General features: G+C 35.6%; 5 protein-coding genes and 1 pseudogene across 5 annotated transcripts; all 6 read left to right on the forward strand.

Moving 5' to 3' along the window:
* Nucleotides 1-219: 219 nt before the first annotated feature.
* LOC104750454 (paraxanthine methyltransferase 3-like) lies at nt 220-1,608 on the forward strand. Its single transcript, XM_010472245.3, has 2 exons — nt 220-395; nt 501-1,608. Exons 1-2 carry the CDS (start codon nt 264-266, stop codon nt 1,482-1,484), a joined length of 1,116 nt encoding a protein of 371 aa, XP_010470547.2. The 5' UTR covers nt 220-263; the 3' UTR covers nt 1,485-1,608.
* A 513-nt stretch (nt 1,609-2,121) lies between these two features.
* On the forward strand, nt 2,122-9,655 carry LOC104753625 (DNA ligase 6-like; annotated as a pseudogene).
* A 751-nt stretch (nt 9,656-10,406) lies between these two features.
* LOC104750455 (putative histone chaperone ASF1A) lies at nt 10,407-11,883 on the forward strand. The gene is made up of 3 exons (XM_010472246.3): nt 10,407-10,745; nt 11,084-11,199; nt 11,289-11,883. Exons 1-3 carry the CDS (start codon nt 10,637-10,639, stop codon nt 11,664-11,666), a joined length of 603 nt encoding a protein of 200 aa, XP_010470548.1. The 5' UTR covers nt 10,407-10,636; the 3' UTR covers nt 11,667-11,883.
* Nucleotides 11,884-12,138: 255 nt separating this feature from the next.
* LOC104750456 (cyclin-dependent kinase D-2-like) lies at nt 12,139-14,372 on the forward strand. The gene is made up of 6 exons (XM_010472247.3): nt 12,139-12,338; nt 12,432-12,730; nt 12,836-12,944; nt 13,534-13,659; nt 13,784-14,019; nt 14,103-14,372. The coding sequence occupies exons 1-6, from the start codon at nt 12,237-12,239 to the stop codon at nt 14,275-14,277; spliced, it is 1,047 nt and encodes a 348-aa protein (XP_010470549.1). The 5' UTR covers nt 12,139-12,236; the 3' UTR covers nt 14,278-14,372.
* Nucleotides 14,373-21,031: 6,659 nt separating this feature from the next.
* On the forward strand, nt 21,032-23,753 carry LOC104750457 (protein DETOXIFICATION 9). The gene is made up of 7 exons (XM_010472248.3): nt 21,032-21,790; nt 21,883-22,427; nt 22,562-22,648; nt 22,742-22,798; nt 22,895-23,133; nt 23,231-23,436; nt 23,522-23,753. The coding sequence occupies exons 1-7, from the start codon at nt 21,542-21,544 to the stop codon at nt 23,585-23,587; spliced, it is 1,449 nt and encodes a 482-aa protein (XP_010470550.1). The 5' UTR covers nt 21,032-21,541; the 3' UTR covers nt 23,588-23,753.
* A 117-nt stretch (nt 23,754-23,870) lies between these two features.
* Nucleotides 23,871-25,131, forward strand: LOC147925575 (uncharacterized). The gene has a single exon (XM_087491858.1). It carries the CDS (start codon nt 23,871-23,873, stop codon nt 24,585-24,587), a length of 717 nt encoding a protein of 238 aa, XP_087347984.1. The 3' UTR covers nt 24,588-25,131.
* The last annotated feature ends 1,939 nt before the right edge of the window (nt 25,132-27,070 follow it).

The raw sequence follows: 27,070 nt of genomic DNA on the forward strand, positions 1-27,070 counted from the left end.
GTAAAGAAAGAAAGAAGACAAAAGAGGAAAAAAAAGAGTCCACCATAGACACCACCAACTTCGTAAATATCTTAAACGTTTTCATATATTTCCCTTTCTTCGTTTCGTCGTCATTTTAACTTCAAGTTGAAAAAACTAGTTTAATGTCCAAGCCACCTGATTATTCTATTTCAAGTGTAGGGAAGAATTTTCAACAAAAGGCTTAAAAACATCACTGTTCTCACCAACTGAAATTTAGCATATAAACATGCATAGAGGCGTCCATGGATTATAACAGTTCTCACCACATTCTAAAGTATCAAACAATAAAAGAAAACATAATGTCTCCTACTCCAGAATGGGTCATGATGGGAGGAGAAGATGCTGAGAGTTACAAGAAGCATTCCGCATATCAGGTTTATGATTTATCTATATAGAAAATGATTATTGAATTCCTAGCTAGGTTATATCCTACGCTGTATTAACATTTAACAGTCTTCTCTTTCCTTTGGTTTTTATAGAGAGCTTTGGTGGAAGCGGCAAATGAAAAGATAAACGAAGTGATCTCAGCGAGCCTTAGTCTCGATATGATTTCAAATGGGTTTAGTGTAGCCGATTTCGGCTGTGCGAGTGGACCTAACACTTTTGTGGCAGTCCAAACCATAATAGATGCTGTGGAAGACAAATACCGTAAGGAAACCGGACAAAACCCCGTGGATAACATCGAGTTCCAAGTCCTCTTCAACGACTTAAGCAATAACGATTTCAACTCTCTCTTCCGGACACTTCCCTCGGACAGGAGTTATTATAGCGCCGGTGTTCCAGCTTCTTTCTTCGACCGGGTTCTTCCTAAGCAGAGTCTCCACATCGGAGTCATGAATTACGCTTTTCAATTCATCTCAAAAGTTCCGAAAGCGATCTTGGACCAGGACTCTCCCATGTGGAACAGAGACATCCATTGCACCGGCTTCAACAGCAAGGTGAAGAAAGCTTATCTCGATCAGTACTTGGTCGACACCAAGAATATATTGGATGCTCGAGCTGAAGAGCTCGTGCCCGGGGGATTGATGTTGATTTTAGGATCATGTCTTAAAGACGGTATGAAGATGTCGGAAACCTATAGAGGAATAGTCCTGGATTTAATTGGAGCTTCTTTAAATGATCTTGCTCATCAGGGTATCATCGAGCAAGAGAAGGTGGACTCTTTCAACATCAGACTCTACATTGCAGAGGAAGGCGAGTTGAGGCAAATCATAGAAGAGAACGGGAAGTTCACAGTTGAGGCTTTCGAGGATATCAATCAGCCCATCGAGGAGTCATCAGATCCCAAAATCTTTGTAGCCTCCTCTAGGGCTGCCTTAGGTGGTATACTATCCGCACATTTTGGAGCCGAAGCTATGAGAAAAGCCTTTGAGCTCGTTGAGGTCAAGGCACAACAAAACTTTTCTCGCATCGAGAATGCCAAACCCGGAATGCAATACCTCATTGTACTTCGCAAGAACTAACTAATGATCCATATTGTGAATATGTGTGTCCTCCATGCATGGTTGCATTTCATCTTCTTGTTGATGTTATCTTAGCGTCTTTTGTATTCTCCACAATCCTACAAATGAATAAATGTTTTGGTCATTGTTTATGATTTTTTTTTTTGTCAAAAAGTCATTGTTTATGATTAAGCTTATAAAAATCTATACTTATTTAATTAAATTAAGGGAACCCCAAATATATACTGAGAAAATTATTCAAACTATCACACTTTAAGTTTTTTTTATTTTTGCAAAAATACTACAAAAGTTTTATTTTCCAAAAATACCATAAACACAAAATACAAAAAAAACAATTTTAGTTTTAGAGTATAGTTTTTATGGGTATAGGTTTTTAGGGGTATAGTTTAGTTTTTATGATTTAGGGATTAGTTTTTAGGGATATAGTTTACTGTTTATGATTTAGGGATTAGTTTTTAATATTAAAACTTTAGTTCAATTTTAGAATATTCTTTAAAAAATACATTTTAGTAATATTCAAATAAAAAATCACACCGTGACACTCTGCTTTCCTTTTCTACTTTTCTTCGAAGGCAAACCCTAATAATTCCAATCGCTAAACCGTCGCATTTTGGCGCCAATTTCCATCTTCCTCATCATGGTCTTCGATTCCGGCGTAACCACAATCGCCGACAACTCAGAAACCCTAAACCTCAACTCTACAAATATCTACTCATCAGTAATCTCCTCTATCTCTCTCCAATTCCCCCCCACCGAAACCATTGTTCTCATCTCTTTCAATCCCTCAATCAAAACGAATCCCAAAAACTAAATTCATCATCGACCTCTTCTGCTTCCCACAACACTCCCCCCCACATCCTCATCCTTCGCCTTCTTCCTCTCGCATTTTCACTCCGATCATTACTCCAGCCTGTCGTCTTCTTGGTCTAGAGGAATTATCTTCTGCTCACACAAAACCACTCATCTCGTTGAACAAGTCCTTCAAGTTCCTTCACAGTTCGTCTTCGCTTTGCCTATGCAACAAACGGTTGTGATTGATGGCTTTGAAGTTGTGTTGATTGGCGCAAATAACTGTCCTGGAGCAGCAGAGTTCTTGTTTAAAGTCACGGTGGAGGATGGTGGATTTGAGAGGTATGTTCATACTGGAGATTTTAGATTCTGCGATGAGATGAGATTTGATTCATTTCTTAGTGGCTTTGTTGGTTGTGATGGTGTGTTTCTGGATACTACTTATTGTAATCCCAAGTTTGTTTACCCGACTCAAGAGGAATCTGTTGATTATGTGGTTAGTGTGGTAGATAAGATTAGTGAGGAGTGTGTGGATTCGAAGAAGAAGGTTTTGTTTCTTGTTGCTACTTATGTTGTTGGCAAAGAGAAGATTTTGGTTGAGATTGCTAGGAGATGTAAGAGGAAAATCGTTGTGGACGCGAGGAAGATGTCGATTTTGTCGGTTTTGGGGTGTGGAGAGGATGGAATGATTATAGAGGATGAGAATGAGAGTGATGTTCATGTTGTGGGATGGAATGTGTTGGGTGAGACTTGGCCGTATTTTAGGCTGAATTTTGTGAAGATGAATGAGATTATGGTTGAGAATGGGTATGATAAAGTTGTAGGTTTTGTGCCTACGGGGTGAACTTATGAAGTGAAGCGGAATAAGTTTCTGGAGGTTTAAAGATTCGATGGAGATCCATCTTGTATTGTATAGTGAGCATTCAAACTATGATGAACTTAGAGAGTACATTAAGTTCTTGAAACCTAAAAGAGTTATTCCTACAGTTGGAGTTGATATTGAGAAGTTTGATAGTAAGGAGGTTAATGAAATGCAGAAACAATTTTCTGGATTGGTAGATGAAATGGCAAACAAGAAGGATTATTTATTGGGTTTCTATCGCCAATCTTACCAGAAGAATGAGAAAAATGATATAGATGTTTACGAAGGGGAAGATTAAAAAGCATGTGAAGACGGTGGAGATAATGTTTCATCATCTACAGGACCCTTATTACATGATACAGCTCCTAGTTCTATGACTGAAAAATTGTTGGTAGAAGTACGTTATTCTTTGCCTGGTTAGGTTACTGAAGAGCAGATGTTAGATCTGATTAAGAAGCATGCTGGTGATCCTGTGGAAATCATAAGTAACTTTTATGAATGTTAAGTAGAGCTTTACAAACAATCCTTTCTTCACATGCCTTCCTTCCACAATCAGGTTGTTTTTTTAATGATGATGTAACCGACTTGCAACCAAATCCTGTGAAGAGCACCTGTCCAGATGTTCAAGTAATTCGAAAAGGTTTTGACTTACCAAGAAATATAAATTTAACAAAGGATGCCATTTCTCCTAGGAAAAGAGGCAAAAGCTCGAGCAGTATCCAAACAAGAAGGCCAAGAAAGATCCAAAATCGAGACCAATTGGTCTGAGGCAGCCAACCATTTTAAAATTCTTCAATAAGGTCTCGGATAGTGAATCTAATTTTGTTGCTTTTGGTTCAGAGACTGAAGAATGCAATATATATATAAAGATAGTTCACAATGATGCTACAAAAGCATATATTGAAGTGACAGATCAATTTGTTGATGTTATTAATGGTTCTGAATCTTTGAGAGATTATGCTGCCTTCATCATTGACAAGGCTAAAGGAGATATAAATAGGGCATTGAACATTCATTACAGCAATCCCAGTGAAATACTTGACGAGCATGCAGGTGAGGGAGGATTCTCTAGCAAAACAAATCAGTTTTCAGAATGTTTACAAGCATGCTCCTCTCAGGAGGAAAAAATGCAACAGAAAAATCAGGATATGAAGTCAACATATCTGTGCAGCCATCAGCTGAAGAAATTGTGTACAAAAATTATATATCCATACCTCCTGAAAAGTATAAACCAAAAGAGTATGGTTGGTGTATTTATACTGCACAGTCTTTTAAATCTTATACCATATCATTTTTTTCTTAAATTTGAGAGAGTTTGTGTGCAAACACTTTGTTTACAGCGTTGTAGAAATTTTCAGCCAAGTTGAATTTTTGTGTTTGGTATAATGCAGCTTGTTAGAGGGAGGGACAACCAGCTCCATATATACACCTTGTCTGAACATTTGCTTCCGTTGAAGGTGAAAAGGGCAAGATCAAAGCTATGTCTATGCTTTGTAACATGTTTAGAAGGTTTCCAACTCTCTTTGTTTCCGGTTCACTCTGTTGATTAAGTTGCAGCAATGATGACTGGAACTTATGTTTCTGTATAATTCTCATATATCAGTTTGTTGGCTCTCTCTCGAGAAGATGTTCTGTCCGCTGTTTATCTTTGCACAAATAAGATTGCCGCTGACCATGAGAATATTGTCAGTTTAAGTTTTATCTTTTTTTCGTTCTTGTTTTATTTGAATAGCATGAAAAAAAAATTACTGATCATGTATTAATTTTGCAGGAGCTTAACATTGGTGGAAGCCTAATATCTTTTGCATTGGAAGAAGCAAGTGGAATAAGTCGATCTACTGTTAGAGATATGTATAATAGGTTGGGGGATCTTGGTAAAGACAATTCTATGCCATCCGAGTTAATTTTTGGTTGTTTTTCTTTACTTTCCCCCTGCTGAAATAAGCTTTGAATATCAAAATTCTCAGGAGATGTTGCTCAGCTATGTCGACAAACACAAAAGTTTTTGGTTCCTCCACCTCCACTTCTAGTTAGAGATGTGTTTTCAACTCTACTAAAGATAAGGTAAAGAGCGTAAATGGTGATTCGTCCAGCTATTAAACTGATGACACTTTGTCTCTTTGAAGATGAAAATATTCGAGTTTGCTTGTTCATCTGTCTGTTAAAATGGCTATAACAAATATCTTTGTTAAAGAACTTTATACATATAACAGCATTTCTATTTTCTAAATTTTATATTGGTCTTGTTGGTGGCTTCCCTTCTTTTTACATCTATTTCATGCATATAGGTATAAGTACTATGGATGCCTAAGACAATGAGGATTTGATGGAATAAATTAAATGATTTTATGTGGTCACCAGATAACTATTCAGGTTCTTGAAAGTAAGTGGGACAGATTTAGATGACCTTGTGTGTTGAATTTGACACTCATGAGCAAAACAGTATGTGATTTCTGTCTGGTAATTCATTTAAGCTTTGGTTCAACTAAGGACAGATTCATTGTTAGTGGATCATTATAATGATCTCTGTTTTCTAGCCGAAAATTGTTTTACATCAAGTTATTCTAGAAAGATCCTAATAGTTTTCCTCAGTGTGCAAACAGGTACTGGAAGTACTAGGCAAAAGAAAAATCTCATTGTGAAGCTAATGCGCTCTTGTAGAGTAAAAGAGATCATATTTCTTGTTAGAATATTGGTAAGAGTTTCTTCAAGATAACTTTTTCATAGTATTGTTCATAACGTCTGTGTTAAAAGCAGTGATGTCCCTGTTCATGCCCATAATTTAAGAATTGGCGCTATGTTGAGAACTGTTTTGCCTTCACTCGGGCAAGCAATTGTTATGAATTCTTTCTGGGATTGCCATAACAAAGAACCATCAGAAAACTGTTTCAGAGAGAAACTTGAGGTTTGATTTTATTTCCTTTCTTAGTTTAGACAAAGTCTTCTATTATCAAGTCAAGTATGTTTTCAAAAATTTATATCCAAGTTTATGTTGTTAAGAGGAAACTTCAAAATTTCAGGGTGTTTCTGCTGCAGTAGTTGAAGCTTACAACATGCTTCTTTCTCTGGTGAGCTTTAAATGTCAACATTTACATTCTCTGCTTCTTTTTGCCTTTTCAGTTCATGCAAAATGTCATTTTAGTATTCTACTTATTTATTTATTTTGCATTAAGTTTTGTTTTTATGACTAATAATGTTAGGGTGAAATGGTGAATTGATCAAGAATTAGTGAAAATACAAGAATCTGTTTTTTTCTTAAAAATTTGTTTTCTGAAAAAAAATTGAGTTCCAGCTATTTACTTCAAACTGTTTGTTCTTTGTCCTACTCAGTATAGTAATGTTTTCAAGTAGAGACATCAATATCAATACATTATTCGTTATTTGTTTCCAAACACGATGTGGTTGTTCCTTCTCTCATGGAAAAAGACATTGAGTTTTCAACGTTAACTTTGTCAATGGTCCCAGGGATACCTATAAAACCCATGCTTGCAAAGTAATTGTGGAGATCCACATGATATCTTTGTTTGCAAGACAATGATTAGAACTACTGAACTCATGCCTATATTACTGTTTTTCATTGCAGAATTGCTAAGGGGGTCCAAGATTTTTTTAACTTCTTCCAAGACAAGGCTTTTACTTGTGAATACAAGTAAGTTTGTCTCAAGAACTTCTCTTAAACTACTGAAACTGATAAATTTCTGATTATAAACAGAATGCCTGTTTCTTTCTTTCGACTCACAACCCTTGAATTTTCTTTGCATTCTGTTAGATACCATTAAATGTTACAGTAGAGTTGATATTATTTCTACGGTCTTTGCACTTCATTGATCTCCACTAATCTTCTGTATTTTATGAATCACCTTGCTATTATGTCTACATATGACTTTCAGATATGATGGCCAGCGCGCACAGATCGATAAGTTACTTGAAAATATTGTGCGTATCTTTTCTCAGAATGGCGACGAAACAACATCCAGATTTCTGGATCTGGTTGATGTCATAAAACGGTTTTCTTGCCATGTCGCTAAGATATTCATGTTGGACGCAGAGGTAGGAGAATTTTCATATAATTCACTATATACCTCTTTATCTATCTAAACCCATCTAGGCACAAGAAAACGAGGCAAGGGACCTTTTGCTGGTTTTCAAAATCAACTTGTACTTGTTTATCATCAAATCTCTTGTTCAAACATGGTATACTGGATTTTTATTGTTTTAGGTAGTTGTCAATGATAGATTGAATGGAAACAAACTCATGTCATTCCAAGAGTTATCAACAAGAGAGAGAGGGAGCAAAGATGCTTTGATAACTACAGAAAGTATTAAGGTATTGAACACAATATCATACAACCTTATAACAACTATATAAATATGATTATCAGCATTAATGTCAAAAATGTCAGCAGTTTTCTCATTGGCTTTATTAATTACGTTATTGCCCCCTTGTCCTTTGTTGTAGCGACGGGTACAAACATGTCACCTGTTTTATCTCATGTTTTTATAATTGCTTGGATATGGGGACAAGTTTTTTATGTTTAGGATGTTCCACTCCATTTCCAATTGAATGTTAGTATGGAAGTTCACATCGTTTAGCATTTCAGTCTCTACTAATCAAGTTCTCAACAAAGCCAGGCAAATAGGAGTTTTTTTTAATTGTTTTTTTCTGTATGTTTGGTAATTTCCTAAAGAAAATTTTCCTTTTCGTCCTATTGTATCCATTGAATACAAAATTCCTAGTCCATTGTCATTTTTCTAGTTTTTCAATATGTTCTTCTAGATGTATATCTTACTTTCTTCTAATGGCTTTCTGCAGGTTAAAGTCTGCGTCTTCGTGTTTGATATTATGTTCGTCAATGGAGAACAGTATGAGTCTCTTACTCACTATTTTTATTTTTATTTGCATTTATACTAATAACCTATATGTTGATAAATGCAGGCTGTTGGATCTTCCCCTCCGTGAGAGATGAAGGCTTAATTCCCATCATTCTCTTTTTTTTCCTTAACATGATGCATTCAATTTTTCTACCAGTTTCATATATGCACACTCTTATCTTACTTGGTTATGCTCAAACTTTCAGGTCTAAAGGAGGTTTTCCCTGAGACTAGACTAGGTTATCGTGAATATGATAAGGAAATAACTGTAAGTGCTACGGTAGCTTCTCAACTAAAATTTATAGGCCAGAACATTGTAAAGCCTTCTTATGTAAGTGTTTTGGTATTTTCACTCGATCATTGTTTAATAGGTGGGAGCAGAAGAAGTGTCTTTGAATAATCAAGACACTTTAAGTAGGATAAATGCTTTTGATTCCTTCACACGATGAATGAAATGCTTTTCTCGAAGAAGCATTTCATTCATCGTGTGAAGGAATCATGGTCAAGTCTTTAGATGTTGATGCTGAATACTGCCCTACAAAGCGCTCTGATTCATGGCTCAAGGTCTTTTTGCTGTAAATTATCTTACTAAACATAGTGTGTTTGGAAATGGATTAAATGTTGCTATTTTTTTCTGGTTCAGGTTAAGCGAGATTATGTGGATGGATTGGGCGACACACTGGATTTGGTTACTATAGGTTCTTGGCATGGCAACGGGAGAAAAGCAGGATGGTAGTAAAAATATATTTTCCAACATTCTCTCTTTACCGAAAAGAAAAATGTTTGAATTAGCCATGTAGCTTTTAAGCTCAATTGTAATCATAAGTATACTACTCGTAATTTCTCAAATGCATCTTGATGAATTCTGATTTTTCCTGTTATTGTGTGTAGGTATAGTCAATTCCTTATGGCTTGCTTCAACTCTGATACTGAGGAATTCCAAAGTGTATGTTGTGTCATGTCTGGTTTTTCTTATGCCTTTTACATCGAGGTAATGAAAAGATCAGCTACACTTTCGCACTTCTCCAATCATACAACCTTCAATGATAAATTTTATGAATTCGAACATTGTGACTAATGGTGGATATCTGGTTTTTGGTTTAGTAGTTTTCAGTTTCAGTGTTGTTAGTTTTCTAGAAGCTGAAACCAGTAGAACCCGTTTGTAATTCAGTACGGTCTGATATGATTGGGGTTTGGTTTTTGTGTGTTTACACATACATTTTGGTTCAAATTAGGTCCGGTTTTGGTCTATGTTTTTTCTCCCAATTGTGACTTGAGAACCATACCAAGCGTGATTCTACTTTCTAGTATCGAGGATCATCAATATTATGCTTATCTTGCAGATGAAAGAACTCTACTCCGGGGAAAAGATCCTTGCGAAAAAGCCGCCTTACTACAGAACAGGAGAGACACTTGACATGTGGTTTTCCGCAGAGGTTGTTTGGGAAATCAGAGGTGCAGATTTCACGGTCTCGCCTTTTACAGTGCCGCTTTAGGGCTAGTCCATCCATCCCGAGGCATCTCTGTTAGGTTTCCGAGATTTATTCGTAAAGTGACAGATAAAAATCCCGAGGAATGCAGCACGGCTGCAGATATCGCCGAGATGTTTCAAGCTCAAACCAGAAAAATGAACATCGTCTCTCAATAGTAACATGCTTCTATTTGCTTTTGCTTCGTTTAGGCGTTTTGGCTAGCAATCTCTTGGCAAGGGTGTTTAAAATTAGTTGCCGATATTTTATGTGGTTTTTAAATCAATTTGTAAAGTTATGTGTAAATTACCCCTAAACTATGTAAATGTTTTAGCCAATATGTATATATTATGTATCTGCGTCACTTTTTCTCTTTTGAAGTCGTAACACACAAACGGTCTTATTGGTAACAACAATATGGAAATTAAAATCGAGAAAAATATCAAAAACAATAGAAATTGTAAATTTTGAGACGGTTCAATCCTTGATTTTGCAAATGTAAATTTATATAATAACTTTTTGTTGCTTTTTGTAAACAAATGATAGAAATTTTGTTAATTTAACCAATGAGGCATGTTGTTAACTAAACAGATAAAACTCATTTACGGTGTTAATTGCCCGTCAGAAGTTTACATCTAGTTTGAACGACGTCCTTTGATAATTAGAAAAAAAATTGTAAAATATAAAAAATACAAATGTTTTATATAAACATGGTAAAATATACTACTAGTAAGGTTACAAATCACAAAAACTATCACAACTCCGTCATAATGTTTTGTATCACTAATTAAAATTTCAACTTTTTAGCAAAATTTCCCTCCTCGATTTCGCGACTTAAGCACTCTCCTCCCGCCAAATCAACGAACCGGTAATAGCCGGTCACCTTTCATACGGCAACCGGTTATAAGAAAGCCCCCCTTCCCTTCCCCCAAAATCGAAACCTTTCATCTTCTTCTTCTTCTTCTATTCGAATCGCTTCCTTCGTCTCTCTCTCTCACTCACCACCACCCGATTAAACATCAACCTCGTAAATTACAAAACCCTAGCTCCTTCCTTGCTTCGAATTTGTTTAAAAACCGAAACTTTTTTTAATTTTGTTATCTGGGTTCTCTCTCTCTCCCGAGTTTGAATGAAGTTTTAGGGTTCGATAACAATATATAATGAGTGCTATCAACATCACCAACGTCGCCGTCTTGGATAATCCTGCTCCTTTCGTTAGCCCTTTTCAGTTCGAGATCTCTTACGAGTGTTTGAACTCTCTCAAAGACGGTAAAAATTTTCTCCTTTTCTCCCCAGAATTTGAAATTTTTTTTTGATGATTTGCTTGGTTTTTGTAAAATTAGGTTTTAGTATTCTTCTTACTGATTGTGATTTACCCTTATTGCTATATCAGATTCATGCTTGGTTATGATTTGTGATGTCAATTTAAAGATTGAAACTTTGGGATTTTTAGGGTGTACTTGTAGAAGTCCTGTTGTCTTATTAGTTGGATTGATGTATTTGCACAAAGGTCTCGCCTTTGATTAGTGTTTTTTTTATGGTGTAAAGCTATGATAACATTAGGTTTAGTTCAGTACTTAGACCTCAGCTTTGCTTTTGGTGCACAGATTTGGAATGGAAACTGATCTATGTAGGCTCAGCAGAAGATGAGACTTATGATCAACTTCTAGAGAGTGTTCTTGTAGGACCTGTTAATGTTGGCAACTACCGGTTCGTTTTGCAGGTAACATTGGCACACTCCCTTGTTACAGTTGTGGCCTTATCAACAGAGTCTTGGTTTACCTCTCTATATTACTGTGTTTTTTTTTACAGGCGGATCCTCCGGATCCGTCAAGGATTCGTGAAGAAGACATCATTGGTGTCACTGTGCTGTTGTTGACATGTTCTTACATGGGTCAAGAATTCATGAGAGTTGGGTATTACGTGAACAATGACTACGAGGATGAGCAACTCAGGGAAGAGCCTCCAACTAAGGTTTTGATTGATAAAGTCCAGAGGAACATACTTTCAGACAAGCCTAGAGTGACTAAATTCCCTATTAATTTCCATCCAGAAGATGAGCAGACTGCTGCTGCCACTGCCGCTCCTCCTCCTGAACCTTCTAATGAACAACAACAACAACCTGATGTCAATGGTGAAGCTCTGGTTTTGCCTGATCAGCCACCAATTCCAGAACCTCAAGAGTCGTGATTCTTCCTTAAGCCCAAGTCTGGATGAGAACAATCACCTCCGTCTCTTCAAAAGATGTTGCATTTTTGCTTTTCTCTACCTTAAAGCATTATCTGAAAGTATGTTGTACTTGTTTCTAGAGAGGCTCTAGGGAAGTGATTCTTGACATGTTTGAATGTTTTTGTTTTTTTTTTGGGGCAAAGCATTAATCGAAGCAAAGCCTACATTTTCCAAACAAGATAATGCTCCAAAGATCATAGAATTTTCTGAACCATCCCATGTTTTAGTTACTAGAATTTTCCGAACCATCCCATATATGATATATTACCCGAATACTAGATCGGAAATGAACTGAACTAACTAACATGCTCCAATCGAGTTCTGTTCCAAAACAAAAGGCAAAGACTTGAAACTTGAAAGCTTTTTAACATGCTCCAATAGGGTTGTTTCTGATAATTTCAGAAATATGAGGTTTACTTAATAAAATACTGAAATATAAGGGCAAAATTAAGACCAAACGAATCTAATTCTTTAAGGTGCTTCATTAGCCCTCCTCGTCTTCGTCGAAGTGTTCAAAACACTAAAACCCCAATGTCAAAATCCGGCGAAAACCAACCAGTAGATCGGTACCTTCGCCGGCAAGTACTCGGAGAAGGAACATATGGTGTCGTTTACAAAGCCACAGACACAAAGGTAAGCACCCTAAACCCTTCTCCCCGATTTCAATTTCAACCAATAGATTCAAACTTTAAAGCTTCGATTTTTATTTGTTGTGTTGTGTTATAGACTGGGAAAACTGTAGCAGTGAAGAAGATTAGGTTAGGAAACCAAAAGGAAGGAGTAAATTTCACAGCTTTGAGAGAGGTTAAGCTATTAAAAGAGCTGAATCATCCACACATCGTTGAGCTCATTGATGCTTTCCCTCACAATGGAAGCTTGCATCTTGTTTTTGAGTATATGCAAACGGATTTGGAAGCTGTGATTCGTGACCGTAACATCTTCTTATCTCCTGGTGATATCAAGTCTTATATGTTGATGACTTTGAAGGGTTTAGCTTATTGTCATAAGAAATGGGTTCTTCACAGGTTTAGTAAAGGAAGAGTTTTTATTTTATTTTTTGTATGTTTGGTTTCTTTTTTTGTTAAAGGTTTGGTTTTGATGATGTGGTGGTTTGTTTGTGTTTGTTTAAGGGATATGAAGCCTAATAATTTGCTGATTGGAGAGAATGGGTTATTGAAGTTAGCTGATTTTGGTTTGGCTAGGTTGTTTGGGAGTCCGGATCGGAGGTTTACTCATCAGGTAATTTGATGATATTTTTGCTTGAATTGGCAGCTAGGTTAGTCTAGTTCTTGATGATTCTATTGGATTTGTTTCTTGGGAACAAATTGAGAGTAGATAGAGAGTTGTTGAGAAGACACCATGTGTTTTTGCTTTTAATGTTTGCATCCTTGTGTTTTCGGTTTGTGAAAGATTGTGATGGTTAGAAGTTGCTAGATACCAATTTGTTGCTGATGATTCTGAAATTGATTGGTTGTGTAGAAATCTCGTTAGCAGGAAACGAAAAATTTGTACAGTGCTTTGAGAAGACATCTTATGTTTTTAATTCTGATTCTTTGCATACCTATGTTTTCTGGTTTTGGTAAGATAAAAGATTGGTTATTTAAAGTCACTCGATACCAAGTTGTTGCGTACAGACTTATCGACATTATTTACTCTGGAGGATAGTGAAATTGATTGGTTGTGTAGGTGTTTTTTCTGGTTAGATATGCTTGTGGAAGAGTCCTAAAGTTTGATTCAGAATCAGATCTAAAGTATCACTTTTGGTTAGAATTTGCTTGTGGAAGAGTACTAAAGTTTGATTCAGAGCTGAATATGCTTATCCACACAGGTATTTGCTACATGGTACAGAGCGCCTGAGTTACTATTTGGGAGTCGACAGTATGGAGCAGGAGTTGATGTTTGGGCTGTAGGCTGTATCTTTGCTGAGCTATTACTTCGCAGACCATTTTTACCGGTAATGTCTAATACTATTTGTTTTAAAAAGATCTCTGTTTCTCAAAACATGTTTCTATACTTCAGGATTGTCTTTATATCAGTAGTTGTCAAGATTTATTTACGTAATGCTTTACTTTCTTCAGGGTTCTACTGAGATTGATCAACTCGGAAAGATCTTTCAAGCTTTTGGAACTCCAGTACCTTCCCAATGGTCTGATATGATCTATCTCCCAGACTACATGGATTTCTCCTATACACCCGCTCCACCATTACGTACCATTTTCCCAATGGCAAGCGATGATGCTTTGGATCTTCTAGCAAAAATGTTCATCTACGATCCACGACAAAGGATCACCATACAACAAGCTTTGGATCACAGGTTAAGTCTTTCAAAAGAAACTCACAAGAGAAAGAACAAAAAAAAACTTGTTTCATCGCCCTGATTATCATTTGGTTTTTCAGGTACTTCTCGTCTTCCCCATCACCAACTGAGCCAGGGAAGCTTCAGATTCCAGCTTCAAAAGGAGACGCCCTCGAACCAAAAGCCTCTGAGCAAAACCAACATGGAAGCAGCCCGGCCGTTCTGTCACCTCCTGGAAAAATGAGGAGAGTGATGGGTCCTGAAGGATACACTTGAGAAAATAATGTTTCATTTCTTTGTTCTTTCCCTATAGCATCATCACTTGTGGAGAAGTACATAACATATAATGGTTCTAGAATCCTGTTTTCAAATGCCTTTATGCTAATTAGATGCCAATCAAAACCATACTTAAGAAAGAAATGAAACAAATAAGCCATCTTTTTACCTTTGGATTCAAGTTCCACTAACTACAAACCTCAAACTGAGAACAATGAGATATACCACGGTAAAACATGGTTTTGTAATCGGTATCATCTATGTATTTTTTCTGAAACGAAGGACGTATCTGTTTCCCTTATGTATCTAGACGGTTCCTTCTGCGGTATACATTAGCAGGTGTCTTAATCTATGGTGGTGATCATATGCTTATTGTCATTAATATTTATGTAGGGTTGACAAAATATTTGCGATCTCCACTCCTATATGTGTGATCCATACAGAGCAAAAAAAAAAAAAATTATAAGGCCACTAATTGTACTAACAATTATTTTGATTGTTACACATGAACGAATCCCTCATTAACGTTGCTGACTCCACATTGCTTTTTAATAACCAACTTATTACAAAATTTAAGTAAAAAATTGGCTTTACAACTACATATTAAGTTATTATTTGGGAGAGTTGTTGGAAATAAATACTAAAATATAATATCACTTTCTTTTTTTGTTTTTTTTTTTCATACTTGATTTAGATAGTAAAATGTCAATGTATAAAGGTTTTTTTAAGTTAATGTTTCCTTCTTTTGGTTTAGGGACCTGGAAGACTTGTTTGCCAAACATGAATTATCAAACCAATTTAGTAGTTAGCCCTCTATATAGTATATAGATCGACCTCTCTCAGATAAGAGCTACGAAATTGAATTGAAAGGCCGTAGTTATGCCACTTGGCTTAAGTAGTTGTGGCAGTGATGCGGCGATACTATCCGTCCATGTATTAAATGTGTGATGTGGGAAATGAATGTTTTATGATCTGTCAAGGTCAAACAATTTAAATGAACGTGTATACTTAATGATGAATCAGAAAATGGCAACAGTAACATCAAAATCCAAACAGCTACACCAGTGGCAGGATCCTGAAATATAAATTATATAGGGCACAAATCATTTTACATTAATAATATTAAATTTACATAATAAAAATACTGAATAGATATTAATTTTGACCATTAGTATATTCAAATTATAGTATTTTTATGGTTTCTGAATATATTTAGTTGCATATTAGAAACCATAAAGTATATTTAATATGCAACTAAATATATTCAGAAACCATAAAAAATATTACTTTCATTGTGTATAATTTAAAATGTAAATATACTTTACAGTAGAATAGAATAGAAGGTTTAATTTTGTCAAAAATAACAATGGAACTAGAAACATAAAAATAAGACTGAAAAAAACTATGGAGCTAATCAAATATAATAACAAAACATATAGGTAGAGATTAATAAACACCTACACGTGGGCGCCGTGGAAAAAAAAAACAATCAAAAAATTCAAAGAAGAGTATTGAAAGCATCACCTAAAGTAGACTATTTTGCATGTGACCAAATTATATTTGTGGATATTTTATGTTATTTTATAAAATAGTATCATTTAAAATAAAATAAAATGATATAAATATATAATTAAATAAAAATATATAAACACTGTATGAATATATATGGGGTCAATATATTATATAATTAAATAAAAATATATAAAATTTAGAAAATAAACAAAGAACAATGTAATATTCTTTTTCTATTTAAGAGTAATATGATGAAGAGTAAAAATACAAAAATGTTCCTCTCCTAAAATTGATAAAGAATAAAACAAAAATTGTTAAATATCTATATCATTATTTAACATAAAAATATAGAAAGTTTAATTTATTGCTTACAAAAAACTATAACAACAAAAAAAATTATATATATATATATATATCAATGCTTAGGCAAAACAGACTTTTATTAATTTTAAAAAGTAATTACAAATATGTTATACAGAATTATTGTGAAACGACCCGACCCGTTTTTATATATAATAATTAACTAATTCAACTAGTGGTATCATACCATACTACTCGCATAACCACAATCAAACCAAACAGCGGAAAATAACCAACAAATATCATTATACCAATAATCAGTAAATAATAAACCAATAATTTAATAACTCAATCCAGCAGAATCATAAACCAACAATCAGCATCCTAGCAACATTCTATGACTCAACTCTAGCAACCTAACATAAGTCAGACAACACATCAACGAGCCACTCGAACATTCTCTTTTTCATCGTCTTGATTCCACAATCACAAGTTGTCTTTACTTGCACCACAACACATATGAGATGCATGAGTATTGTATAAACACTCAGTAAAGCAATCCTCTCATCTAATGGGCTATATATACAAGCAATTGAGATATCTCTAACCACCAAACAATAATCAACAAACAAACAACAAACCAGGACAACTGCATCGACCGACACAAGCTTGCATCGGTCGATGCAAGCCACCTGCATCGACCGATGCATGCTCGACATTGCACGAAATCCCTAATTACATCGAGCTACGCCTACACATGGCATCGACCGATGCTCCTAGGTCAAATCGCATTGTCCTCCCATTGCATCGACAGATGCACATGTAGAGCATCGTTATTCCCGAAGCTTCTCACCGGATCTTCGTCCCTAAACCACCAAAACATCATCCAAAGCTACAAATAAGCTTCTCAAAGCCTCAAGTGACCAACAACGTTCTAACAAGCCAAGGAATCAACCATATAACACATAAACAAGCAAATCAGAGAAATCTCAGGCTTAGATAAGTCATGGTCTCGCACTCACCTTTGCCAAGAAGATTTTGACTCTAAAACGACATATCTACACTCCTAACAAGCTCTTACAATGATCCCAGTCATAGATCTCCACAAGAACAGCTATGAATCTCCCAAAAATCCTCAAGAAAGCTTTTCTCTCTCTTTTCTCTCAAAAACGGTCAAATTCGGCCAAACCCACGAGTTTCTCCTTTTATACACGACTCCAGAGTTTTTCCTAACCCCAAAATGCAACGTTTAACTTACTCGCTTCGAGAACAAACCGACCTTGCATCGATCGATGCACATCCCAAATCGACATTCCGGTTCGTAGATGTGACATATTATAACAATTATAACATACACAAATGTATGATCCATACAAAAAAAACAACAACAACATAAGGTAGATTGGCCATACTTTTTGAAAAAATAGTCTTATTCGCTAACCGATAATAAAATCCGTTATTAACTAATTTTATGTGAAATATAGAAATTTAATTCACAAATTTTAGTTTAAAATTAAAAGTAAAAATAATTAGATATAATATTAAATGTGAAATTATTTAATTATAAAATTAAAAAATATATAAGGTTAATTTTAATACATTTATTAAAATTTTAAAGATATAATTTTTGTTTGATTCCATTCATCGTGATGTAAATGTTATTTCTTTTCTGAATATTCTCTTTTCTATTCTTAAAATATGCTTGTTCTATTCCATATCATTCTTTTATTCATTTTTTTTTATCTTTTTTAATGGTCGCTAGTTTAAGCCAACATATTATATTTAAAATATATGCTTGAACCGTTGCCACATAAGGATACATGGGTAGTCTCATACAGTCATGCTTATCACACAAGTTATTTATTTACAAAATAGTATACTTATCTTAATTTATGCAAACAGTTGGTTTATTCACTAAAATAAAATAAAACAACTTAATTAATTACACAAACTCTAGTTATTTCATTAATTCGTCAATGCTTAAACCATCGTTTTTTTTTTTTTTTCAATTTATTGTATTGCTTTGCCTTCTCATCTCTTAGGCTTTAAATGGGAGAACGAAAAAAAAACAGATTACTCTTTAATGCAGTTCTCATATCACTAAGTACTAGTAAAGAGTATTATTTGGCAGTCAGAGCTACTCTTTCCGTACCTACCACCACCACAAAATAACGTAACGATTACGTACCATATGACCTACCAATATCTTCGCACTGTCAATTTTTTAAAAAACTACAACGTTACCAATTAAACTTGGCGTAGTTAGACCATCACCATCGGTGCAAAGGTACAACATCGCTCAAAAAAAGGTATATATATATATTTTTTAATTATAACAATTTTTATATTTTTATTAAAATTAGACCACTACTAAAGAGACAGATGTACATACAGTACAAAAATCAGTTCTCAAATAATCATTTTGAAAAACACTCTACATTCTCTCTTATTTTTTTAATAGTTTTTTATTTTTTTGAGAAATTTGTTGAGCAACTCCCACTAGATTTGCCCTTAAATTGTTTTGACAAAACGTATGCTCCACCGAAGACAACTAGCTTTGATTAGAAGCATGCAATCACCAAGTGACAAGTATTGAAAGGATTACATAGAGTGTGGCCGATCGAGATACTCAGAGACGAGAGACATGCCTTTATTAAGCTTCACGAAGACAACTCTTTGAAATATATCTCAACTTCGTCCATCAGAACTCTTCACCGATTGGATGCATCATAGAGTTATTCCAATGTCAAAGGAAAGAAAACAAATTAGGTAGTTTTGTATTATCAAGAAGCATATATAAAGAGTGTTTGTATTTTACCAAAGTGACCGTAAATATGAAGTTGTGTAGATGTGGTTAAGGTTTGGTGAACGTAGGAGTAAAAGAAAGTTAAAACTATCAAAAGTGTTCTGTATCTATAATTTTCTTATAGTGTACGATGTCAGGTTATCAGAGCCCATTTTTAATAACTTTTTTTTCTCAACAACTTCTGTTTCTTTATCTATTTTTGAAAACTTCAACAAGGATAAGAAGAAGCTTAAGCAAATGGGTTCCTCATTAAATATTTTTTATTCTCCCGATTGGTTATCACGAATTGTTGAACACCTGGTCCAGTTATAAGTAAGCAAATAGGTTCGTCATCAGTATTATCATTATCTAAGCTAGAAAAATAGTCTCAATTGGTGGTTATCACAGATTGTGAACAGGTTATGTTGAGTTGAAAATTAAATTTTGTTAGTTTGCAAACGCGTAACAAATCATAATCATTATGGTTTACTACCGTAACAAATCATAATCATTATGGTTTACTACTTCTAGGTTATATGAACGTAGGGAATCCGTAAAAAGTTAGCAATATACAGTTTGATACTATTAACTTTTAAATGATTTTGAAGATTAAAATATATTTATTTATTGCACATTCTTGACCAAAATTTAATACCGCTTATACTGTAGTAATAATTTTGTAATATGGATTAGTGTCGCTGAAATATGTTTGCAGTTAACATCGAGATATGGATTGATATTGAAAGTTAAATCATGTGTGCTGTTATTATTTCTTTAATTTCTAATGTCGGTCAGTATTGAAAAGGCTTGTTTGGCATCTCAAAGCATCTTCAAGATATTCCCATACTTATCTTAGAGCAATTCCAACGGTGAGTTACTTTACAAAAATTTTGATGAATAGAAAATATAAAAAAAATAAAAAGGAAGAGAAAGTGTTTTTGAAAGTTCTATTGTTCTGCTTAGGCCACGTGGAAAATTAATATTTTAATTAATACAATAATATTTTAATTTTTGTTAAAGTTAGACCATTAATAAAACATCACTTGTATAAATGATATAAAAAACGTTTATCAAACATTTTTTTGAACAGTTCTACATTATCTCTCTTATATTTTTAATATATTTATTTCAATTAAAATACTAATATTTTTCTTTTTTAAAATTTTTCAAGATTTTTAACTGTTGGACATGGTCTTAGAGCATTTGCAACGGTGAGTCTATCACCAAAATATCTCACTTACAATAGTATTAATAAAAAATTAAATTAAATAATATTTTTTAATTAAATGAGTAAAAAAAAGATGAGTCTCTTGTAGTCTTTTATTGGAGAGATTCTCTCACATTTTCTGAAAGACTTATCTTATTAATTATTATTATTCATTTATTTATTATTAAATTTATGGATGAGAGACTGATATTGTACATACTTTTAGATTCTTTGTAATGAGATAATAATAAAATTTATAAAAACTGTTTCCTTATGCTTTGAATTGCATATCTCCTTTAAACGGGTTAAATTGTGTACTTGAAATTAATTTAAAAATATTCTACGATTAAGATTTATATATGTATATTATAAATAAATAATTAGTTAATGGGCACTAAAAATTTTGTGGCGACCTAATAAAAAGTAAGTATTATTTGGAATTGGCAAACAGATGGTACTATTCTTTTTTTTTAAAAGAAGAGAGTACAATTATTTTGGGCTTGCCAACTCTCTTCTAATATACAGAGATGTTTTAAATTTAGGAAATAATATACATTCAATAACCAATTAAAAATTGTAATTCGAAATACTTAATTATGGTAAATTTAGAATTTTAGAGTTTGGCAATTGTTTTTTTTCATGTCACATCAGCACCAAAACTCTTTTTAAATATATAAATTATTTATACTAATTGATGATCAGAGTGTATTCCATTTAAGATATTCATTGTAGAATGAGTTTTCAAATCATTACACTATGCATCTCTCTTATTAACAAAAGCATAACTCTAAAATATTATTGGTTTCTGTGTGTCAGTAGACTCAGTAATACTACTGTCTCATATGCTAATTTAATAATATTTGATTTTTTTTTGGCCAAACACAATAACGAAATCATTCTTTACAACTCTTCTTGTTTTAAAGTTGCCCTTCAAGCGCCTACACAATTTTAACCATAACTTTCTTGTTGACAAGGTTCTAGAAAAGTTCCTTACCAAAAAAAAAGGTTCAAGAAAAGTTTCATTACCCAAAAGCCTTCAGACTGAACCAGTAATGTTTTTTTTTAAGCTATAAAACTTTTTGGAGTCTAATTTCTAAGCCACCAAAATCTTCCAACCAAAACAAAACTTTGATATATTTTCTGGTTGTTTCCCCACAAACTATTACAACCAATACCTCCATGTTCTAGTTATATAGTATGTGTCTTCGTCTCACACGTGCTGAATTGTATTATTTGATAAAAGTCGAAAACGATTTTTGCTTTTAGACGCGACGCGGAAACGTGTTTATTTTTTTCTCCTCGAGTCGCGACGCCGCGTATCTCCATCTAATCTATCTACTAGACTACTACTCGAGTATTACTCATGGACCAAAAAAAAACCAAAAAACTCTTAAAGTAACATAAATACACGACACAACTTCCCATATTTCTCTAACTAGAAACCAAAAAAAAAAAAAAAGATGAAGAAGAGTATCGAAGCTCCATTACTCTTGAACACCAAACAATCACAAGAAGAAGATAAAGAAAAAATAAGATGGGAGAAGATGAAGAAGGTTGCTTCAATGGCTGCTCCAATGGTCGCTGTAAACATGTCTCAGTTCCTTCTTCAAGCAACTTCAACAATGATCGTTGGTCACCGGAGTGAACTCTCTCTAGCCGGAATAGCTCTTGGTAGCTCTTTTGCTAATGTCACTGGCTTTGGTGTTCTTGTAAGCAAAAACTTATGAATCTTTTTTTTTTTTTTTGGGTTGATTTATTTTTGTTACTAATCATATTTTTTTTTTTTTTGTATACTATATAGTTTGGACTTTCAGGTTCATTAGAAACACTATGTGGTCAAGCATATGGAGCAAAACAATATCGCAAGCTTGGATCTTACACTTTCACTTCAATAGTGTTCCTCTTGATGATCTCTGTTCCGATTTCGATTCTTTGGATGTTCATGAACCAGATCTTGCTTCTACTTCATCAAGATCCTCAAATAGCTGAGTTGGCCGGTGTGTATTGCATCTGGCTCATACCGGCTTTATTCGGTTACTCTATCCTCGAGTCTTTGGTCAGATATTTCCAGTCACAAAGCTTGATTTATCCAATGGTCTTGAGCTCTTTAGCTGCTCTGTCTTTCCATGTTCCTCTCTGTTGGTCAATGGTTCATGTATTCGACTTTGGAGCCAAAGGAGCGGCTGCGTCTATCGGTATCTCTTACTGGCTAAACGCTGTTTTCCTTTGGGTTTATATGAAACGCTCTAGCCGTTGTGTCGAAACGCGGATTTATATGTCCAAGGATGTGTTTGTTCATACGAATATCTTCTTTCAATTTGCGATTCCTTCTGCAATGATGTGTTGGTAAGTTTGTAAAATCTTTATTTCTGATTTATGGTTTAAACTTTAATGGATTAAGATCTTTTAATTGACTTTTTTACCTTTAGTAATATTTTATTAACACTGTTTTTGTTTGTTCTTCCTTTTTTTTCAATTAGCCTTGAGTGGTTTGCTTTCGAGGTGGTTACTTTGCTGTCTGGTCTTCTACCCAACTCAAAGCTCGAGACTTCGGTTATTTCGATTTGGTAATGTATTGAACCACAAACAATGATTTACTCTGTTATTACTTTTTGTATTTGTTTCATTTTTCTAACGTTTGATTTTTTGGTATTGAGCAGCCTTACAACCTCTTCATTGCACTACAATTTGGTAAATGGAATTGGTGATGCAGCAAGGTTTGTTTTTATTTTTGAACTTGTAAATATAAATTTTCATATTATTTCATTTTTCAAAGATTTTATTTATCATTTTTGTTGTTGTTGTTGGTTTAGTACCAATGTGGCGAATGAGCTAGGAGCTGGGAATCCACGAGGGGCTCGTGATTCTGCTGCAGCTGCAATCATGATTGCAGCTGTTGAGTCAGTTATTGTGAGCTCTAGTCTCTTCATGTCTCGCAGTGTGTGGCCTTATGCATATAGCAATGTGGATGAAGTAATTAGTTATGTGACTGATATCACTCCCGTTCTTTGTATCTCAATCCTCATGGACAGCTTCTTGACCGTCCTCTCCGGTTAGCCTTTCTTAACCATCATCTTTCGGAACCGAGTTATTTTTCCAATTTTCGTGACTGTGAACCGTATATATAAATGTGTTAATGGTTTGTTCAGGGATTGTGAGAGGAACAGGGTGGCAAAAAATTGGGGCTTATGTGAACATAACCTCTTATTATGTCATTGGTATTCCCGTTGGACTTCTTTTATGTTTCCATCTTCACTTCAATGGTAAAGGACTTTGGGCTGGTTTAGTCACAGGATCAACATTTCAAACTCTAATCATGTTTCTTGTTATTGGTTTCACCAATTGGAGCAAAGAGGTGATTGCAACTGCCTAACTCGATTCGGTTTTTGTTTATAATCTTTCTCGAGAAATCAAGCTAATATTTGTGAAAAATTTTGCAGGCAATCAAGGCTAGGGAGAGAATAGGTGATGAGAAAGATTTGAGACATGACTCACTCCTTAATTAAAAGAGATACAAACTTTGTGATTTTGATTGCCTTTTTTTTTGTGAGTTTGTTTAATAATCTTCTAACGGGTTTTGGATTTGTTTTAGAAATGTATGGAACTTAATATGCAGTTGATTGTAATTTAATTTTTTATTTTGAGAGAAATGTTATACACATTCATAAGTTATCTAGCTAATGGCATAATTCCTAATTTATTGATGATTATTATTGGTAAAATCGCAGCGTTTTGCTCTGTGGCGACAAAATAGGCGATTTAGGGTTTTTGCTTCCTACCCACGTTCTGATGCCGCCGGAGGTTACTCCACTGCGGCTACCGGATTCTTTAAGTCCTGGGAGGCTGGAGATTTTAGGAAAGGTGGTTGTGGAAGAGGGGCTGGCTAATTCTGATGTTACGGAGGAGTTGGGTGGAGATTGTGGAAAGGGAGATCAGGAAACGAGTGAGACGAGGGGGGTTACTACTGGTGATGTGGCTACAAATGTCTCGAGGGATAATCTGGGCTCACAAAACGTGGTTCCCACCGTCAAAGAAAAGCGTACATGGGTATCCATGATGAAAACTTCGGAAGAGATGGCGAAAGTGTCTCTGGATATTGAAGAAGTTGATGGTATGCCTACAGTGAGAATACCAGATAGTGTTTTTGAGGATGCACATCCTTTGTGGGAGGATTTTCTTGTGGGGAAGTTCCTTGCAAAAGCTCCCTTCGTGGGGGGTATTCATGCTCTAGTTAATAAAAGATGGACTTTGGGGGATAAATCCATTAAGATTGATGTCATTGTCGTTGATAACACAACAGTACGGTTTCGTATTCAGGATGAACGCACAAGGTTGAGGGTGCTGCGCAGAGGTATGTGGAAATTGTGCGGTGTTCCCGTGGTATTAACTAAATGGAGCCCGATTGCAGAGTCTGAGCAGGAGGATCTGACAACAGTCCCTTTACACCCTCTCAATCCTTGCTCAAACCCTCAACCTATTCCGGTCAGTCATGATCCACTGGCTTAAGAAGGCGGATTTGGCTGATATCTCTCTTCCAGATCCAGCCTCTGCTCACAATGTCGATTCAGCAGCAAGTATTCCCAAATTCACCCATGGTGTGCAGATCCAGATTAAGTCGAATCTTTGCTGAAGGACACTCAAAGACCATGAGTAAAGTGGTTTCGTGTAGCTAGATCTCCCCAACGAGGTTTGGCTCACTGTTGTTTCGATATCCACCTCGACGCAGCCGACGTGTAACACAGGAAACCCTAGGTTCTCACCTGGTGGACCTTTCCTCACTTTTGGGCCTTAGAATCAATTCTCGGCCCACTAATAGAAGCTTGCGCACAAACCCAATACGACGATGGTTCATGTTTGTCGCTATCCTCTTCTGGTCAAAACCTTTTGATATGTGGCTTCGATCATTTGAGTATGGTGGCCAAAGACTCCATCTGAAAGATAATTTGAAATCATGGGACTGGTGTTGGCAATGTTCTTCTGAAATCCTGTTACCATACCATCTTTTGGCCAAGCTATGTAAGAGCATACTCTCACTGAACCACTATCGACGATGTGATTTTGGTCTTATGGGTCATCGTTAAGAATGTTCCGGCCAAGTATTTTTCATGGAAGGTCTTGAGTGCAATCACCAGGCCTCTAGGGACACCAAAGAAGCTCCATTCGGATACTGTGGCGTGTAAGTCGTTTGATGAGGCAAAGGTTTTTGTTGAAGTGGATCTGACGAAGAATTTACCAAAATTCTTTTCTTTTAAGTCGGAGAAAGGAGGTGACACAATTGTTGAGTTTGTTTACCCTTGGTTGCCTCCAAGGTGTACGACATGCTCCAAATGGGGTCATCTACATTCTGACTGCTTGCAGCGGAAGATATCAACGAAGCATGTTGTTGACGCTACACATGATAGGCAACCCACTCAAGACCGAGTTGACTCTGCGGTGGCACTAAATCATGGTTCTGTAGAGGAACAACAAAAAGAGCAAGCGAGTATTGAGAAACCTCAGGAATCCACAAGTGCTGACTCAGTACATGTAGTGGTGACGGATGTGGCTGATGGGACAGAGGATCAAGGTTGGTATACATCAACGAAAGGTGTCCGTAGTCCTGGTAAGGCACAAGATCTCTGTTATGGTGAGGTCTCCATTATGAGTAATTCCTTTTCTTGCCTCAGTGGTAAGGGTGAGCATGGGGAAGACATGTTGGAGAATAAACGGGACGAGGCTCTGGAGCATGTTGATGTTCCGGTAGAGAAGCATGATCTCCAGAAGACTGCAGTGTGTAACGATAATGCGGTTCACACGGGAGTATTGCGGCCGTCTCTGCCTCAGGCTTCTAAGGAAGGACACAAGTTTCTTTCTAAAGATGGACAACAAAGTTCCAAGATTCAACATCCTCGAGCAATGAAGACACGTCAATCCTCTCAACCTCTCTGATGTCGGGGTTCTTTTGGAATATCCGAGGTTTCAACAAAACAGAAAAGCATAGAGTTGTCAGAGAGTGGATGGCTCAACGGAGTTTTGATTTTGGTTGTTTACTGGAAACAAAGGTGAAGGTGAACAGAGTGGACAGAGTGGTTCGCTCTGTGTTTGCAGACTGGTCTGTCCTCTCTAACTATGAAGAGCACCGCTTGGGTCGCATATGGCTGGTATGGAGGAATAATGTGAGAGTCACACCTATTTATAAAACATCCCAACTGATCACTGTTTCAATACTCATGGACGGAAGACAGGAGAAATTTTTTGTTTCTTTCATCTATGCTGCAAATCTTGCTGCAGACAGGAAATCTCTCTGGGAAGACCTGAAAATAATGACTCTCCTCTGTTTAAGGACAAAGCCTGGATCCTCTGTGGTGATTTCAACGAGATTCTTGAGGGTGATGACCATTCTTTGTTTGGCTCAAATCCTTCTGTCTCTCCTGGTGTGCGTGATTTTCAGGACTTAGTTCGGCATTGAGCTCACAAATAGGGGTTATCAAGGACATCAGTATACATGGTGTAATAAACGGCAAGATGGGGTTATTTGTAAAAAGTTAGATCGGATTCTAGTCAGCAAGCAGTGGTTTCAACAGTATAATCAGTCATACTCTGTGTTTGAACCTGGAGGTTGTTCAGATCATATGCGATGCAGATTTTATATTGCGGGGGAAGAAAAAAAAATTAAGCGGCCTTTCAAATTTGTCAATGCAATCACTACTCATCTGGATTACAAAATAGAGTTAGAACATTGGTGGCGTGTGTCTCCTCCTCTTTTCCACTCTACTTCGGCCATGCATCGATTCTCTAAGAAGTTAAAAGCTCTAAAACCACATATGCGGCTCTTAGGAAAGCAGACCATTGGCCATATCTCTCTTCGCACGTAAGATGCTTATAAACGTCTTTGTGCCCTCCAGCAGCAAACAATGGCCAACCCCTCATCGGGTACAGTCAGTCAAGAGGCGGAGGCATATGAACGGTGGAAAAAAACTATCTGATATTGAGGAAAGTTACTTGAAGCA

This window comes from Camelina sativa, chromosome 16, assembly GCF_030686135.1.
Source record: "Camelina sativa cultivar CO46 ecotype springtype chromosome 16, ASM3068613v1".
NCBI lineage: Eukaryota > Viridiplantae > Streptophyta > Magnoliopsida > Brassicales > Brassicaceae > Camelina > Camelina sativa.

What these genes read in the sequence shown, in the direction of transcription:
- LOC147925575 (XM_087491858.1), top strand. Translation starts at nt 23,871, where the DNA reads ATGCCGCCGGAGGTTACTCCACTGCGGCTACCGGATTCTTTAAGTCCT.
- LOC104750455 (XM_010472246.3), top strand. Translation starts at nt 10,637, where the DNA reads ATGAGTGCTATCAACATCACCAACGTCGCCGTCTTGGATAATCCTGCT. An exon ending in TTTGAACTCTCTCAAAGACG is followed by an intron (nt 10,746 to 11,083) that starts GTAAAAATTTTC and finishes TTTGGTGCACAG; the next exon opens with ATTTGGAATGGAAACTGATC. An exon ending in ACTACCGGTTCGTTTTGCAG is followed by an intron (nt 11,200 to 11,288) that starts GTAACATTGGCA and finishes TTTTTTTTACAG; the next exon opens with GCGGATCCTCCGGATCCGTC.
- LOC104750454 (XM_010472245.3), top strand. Translation starts at nt 264, where the DNA reads ATGGATTATAACAGTTCTCACCACATTCTAAAGTATCAAACAATAAAA. An exon ending in AGAAGCATTCCGCATATCAG is followed by an intron (nt 396 to 500) that starts GTTTATGATTTA and finishes TGGTTTTTATAG; the next exon opens with AGAGCTTTGGTGGAAGCGGC.
- LOC104750456 (XM_010472247.3), top strand. Translation starts at nt 12,237, where the DNA reads ATGTCAAAATCCGGCGAAAACCAACCAGTAGATCGGTACCTTCGCCGG. An exon ending in ACAAAGCCACAGACACAAAG is followed by an intron (nt 12,339 to 12,431) that starts GTAAGCACCCTA and finishes GTTGTGTTATAG; the next exon opens with ACTGGGAAAACTGTAGCAGT. An exon ending in AAGAAATGGGTTCTTCACAG is followed by an intron (nt 12,731 to 12,835) that starts GTTTAGTAAAGG and finishes TGTTTGTTTAAG; the next exon opens with GGATATGAAGCCTAATAATT.
- LOC104750457 (XM_010472248.3), top strand. Translation starts at nt 21,542, where the DNA reads ATGAAGAAGAGTATCGAAGCTCCATTACTCTTGAACACCAAACAATCA. An exon ending in CCTTCTGCAATGATGTGTTG is followed by an intron (nt 22,428 to 22,561) that starts GTAAGTTTGTAA and finishes TTTTTCAATTAG; the next exon opens with CCTTGAGTGGTTTGCTTTCG. An exon ending in GGAATTGGTGATGCAGCAAG is followed by an intron (nt 22,799 to 22,894) that starts GTTTGTTTTTAT and finishes TTGTTGGTTTAG; the next exon opens with TACCAATGTGGCGAATGAGC.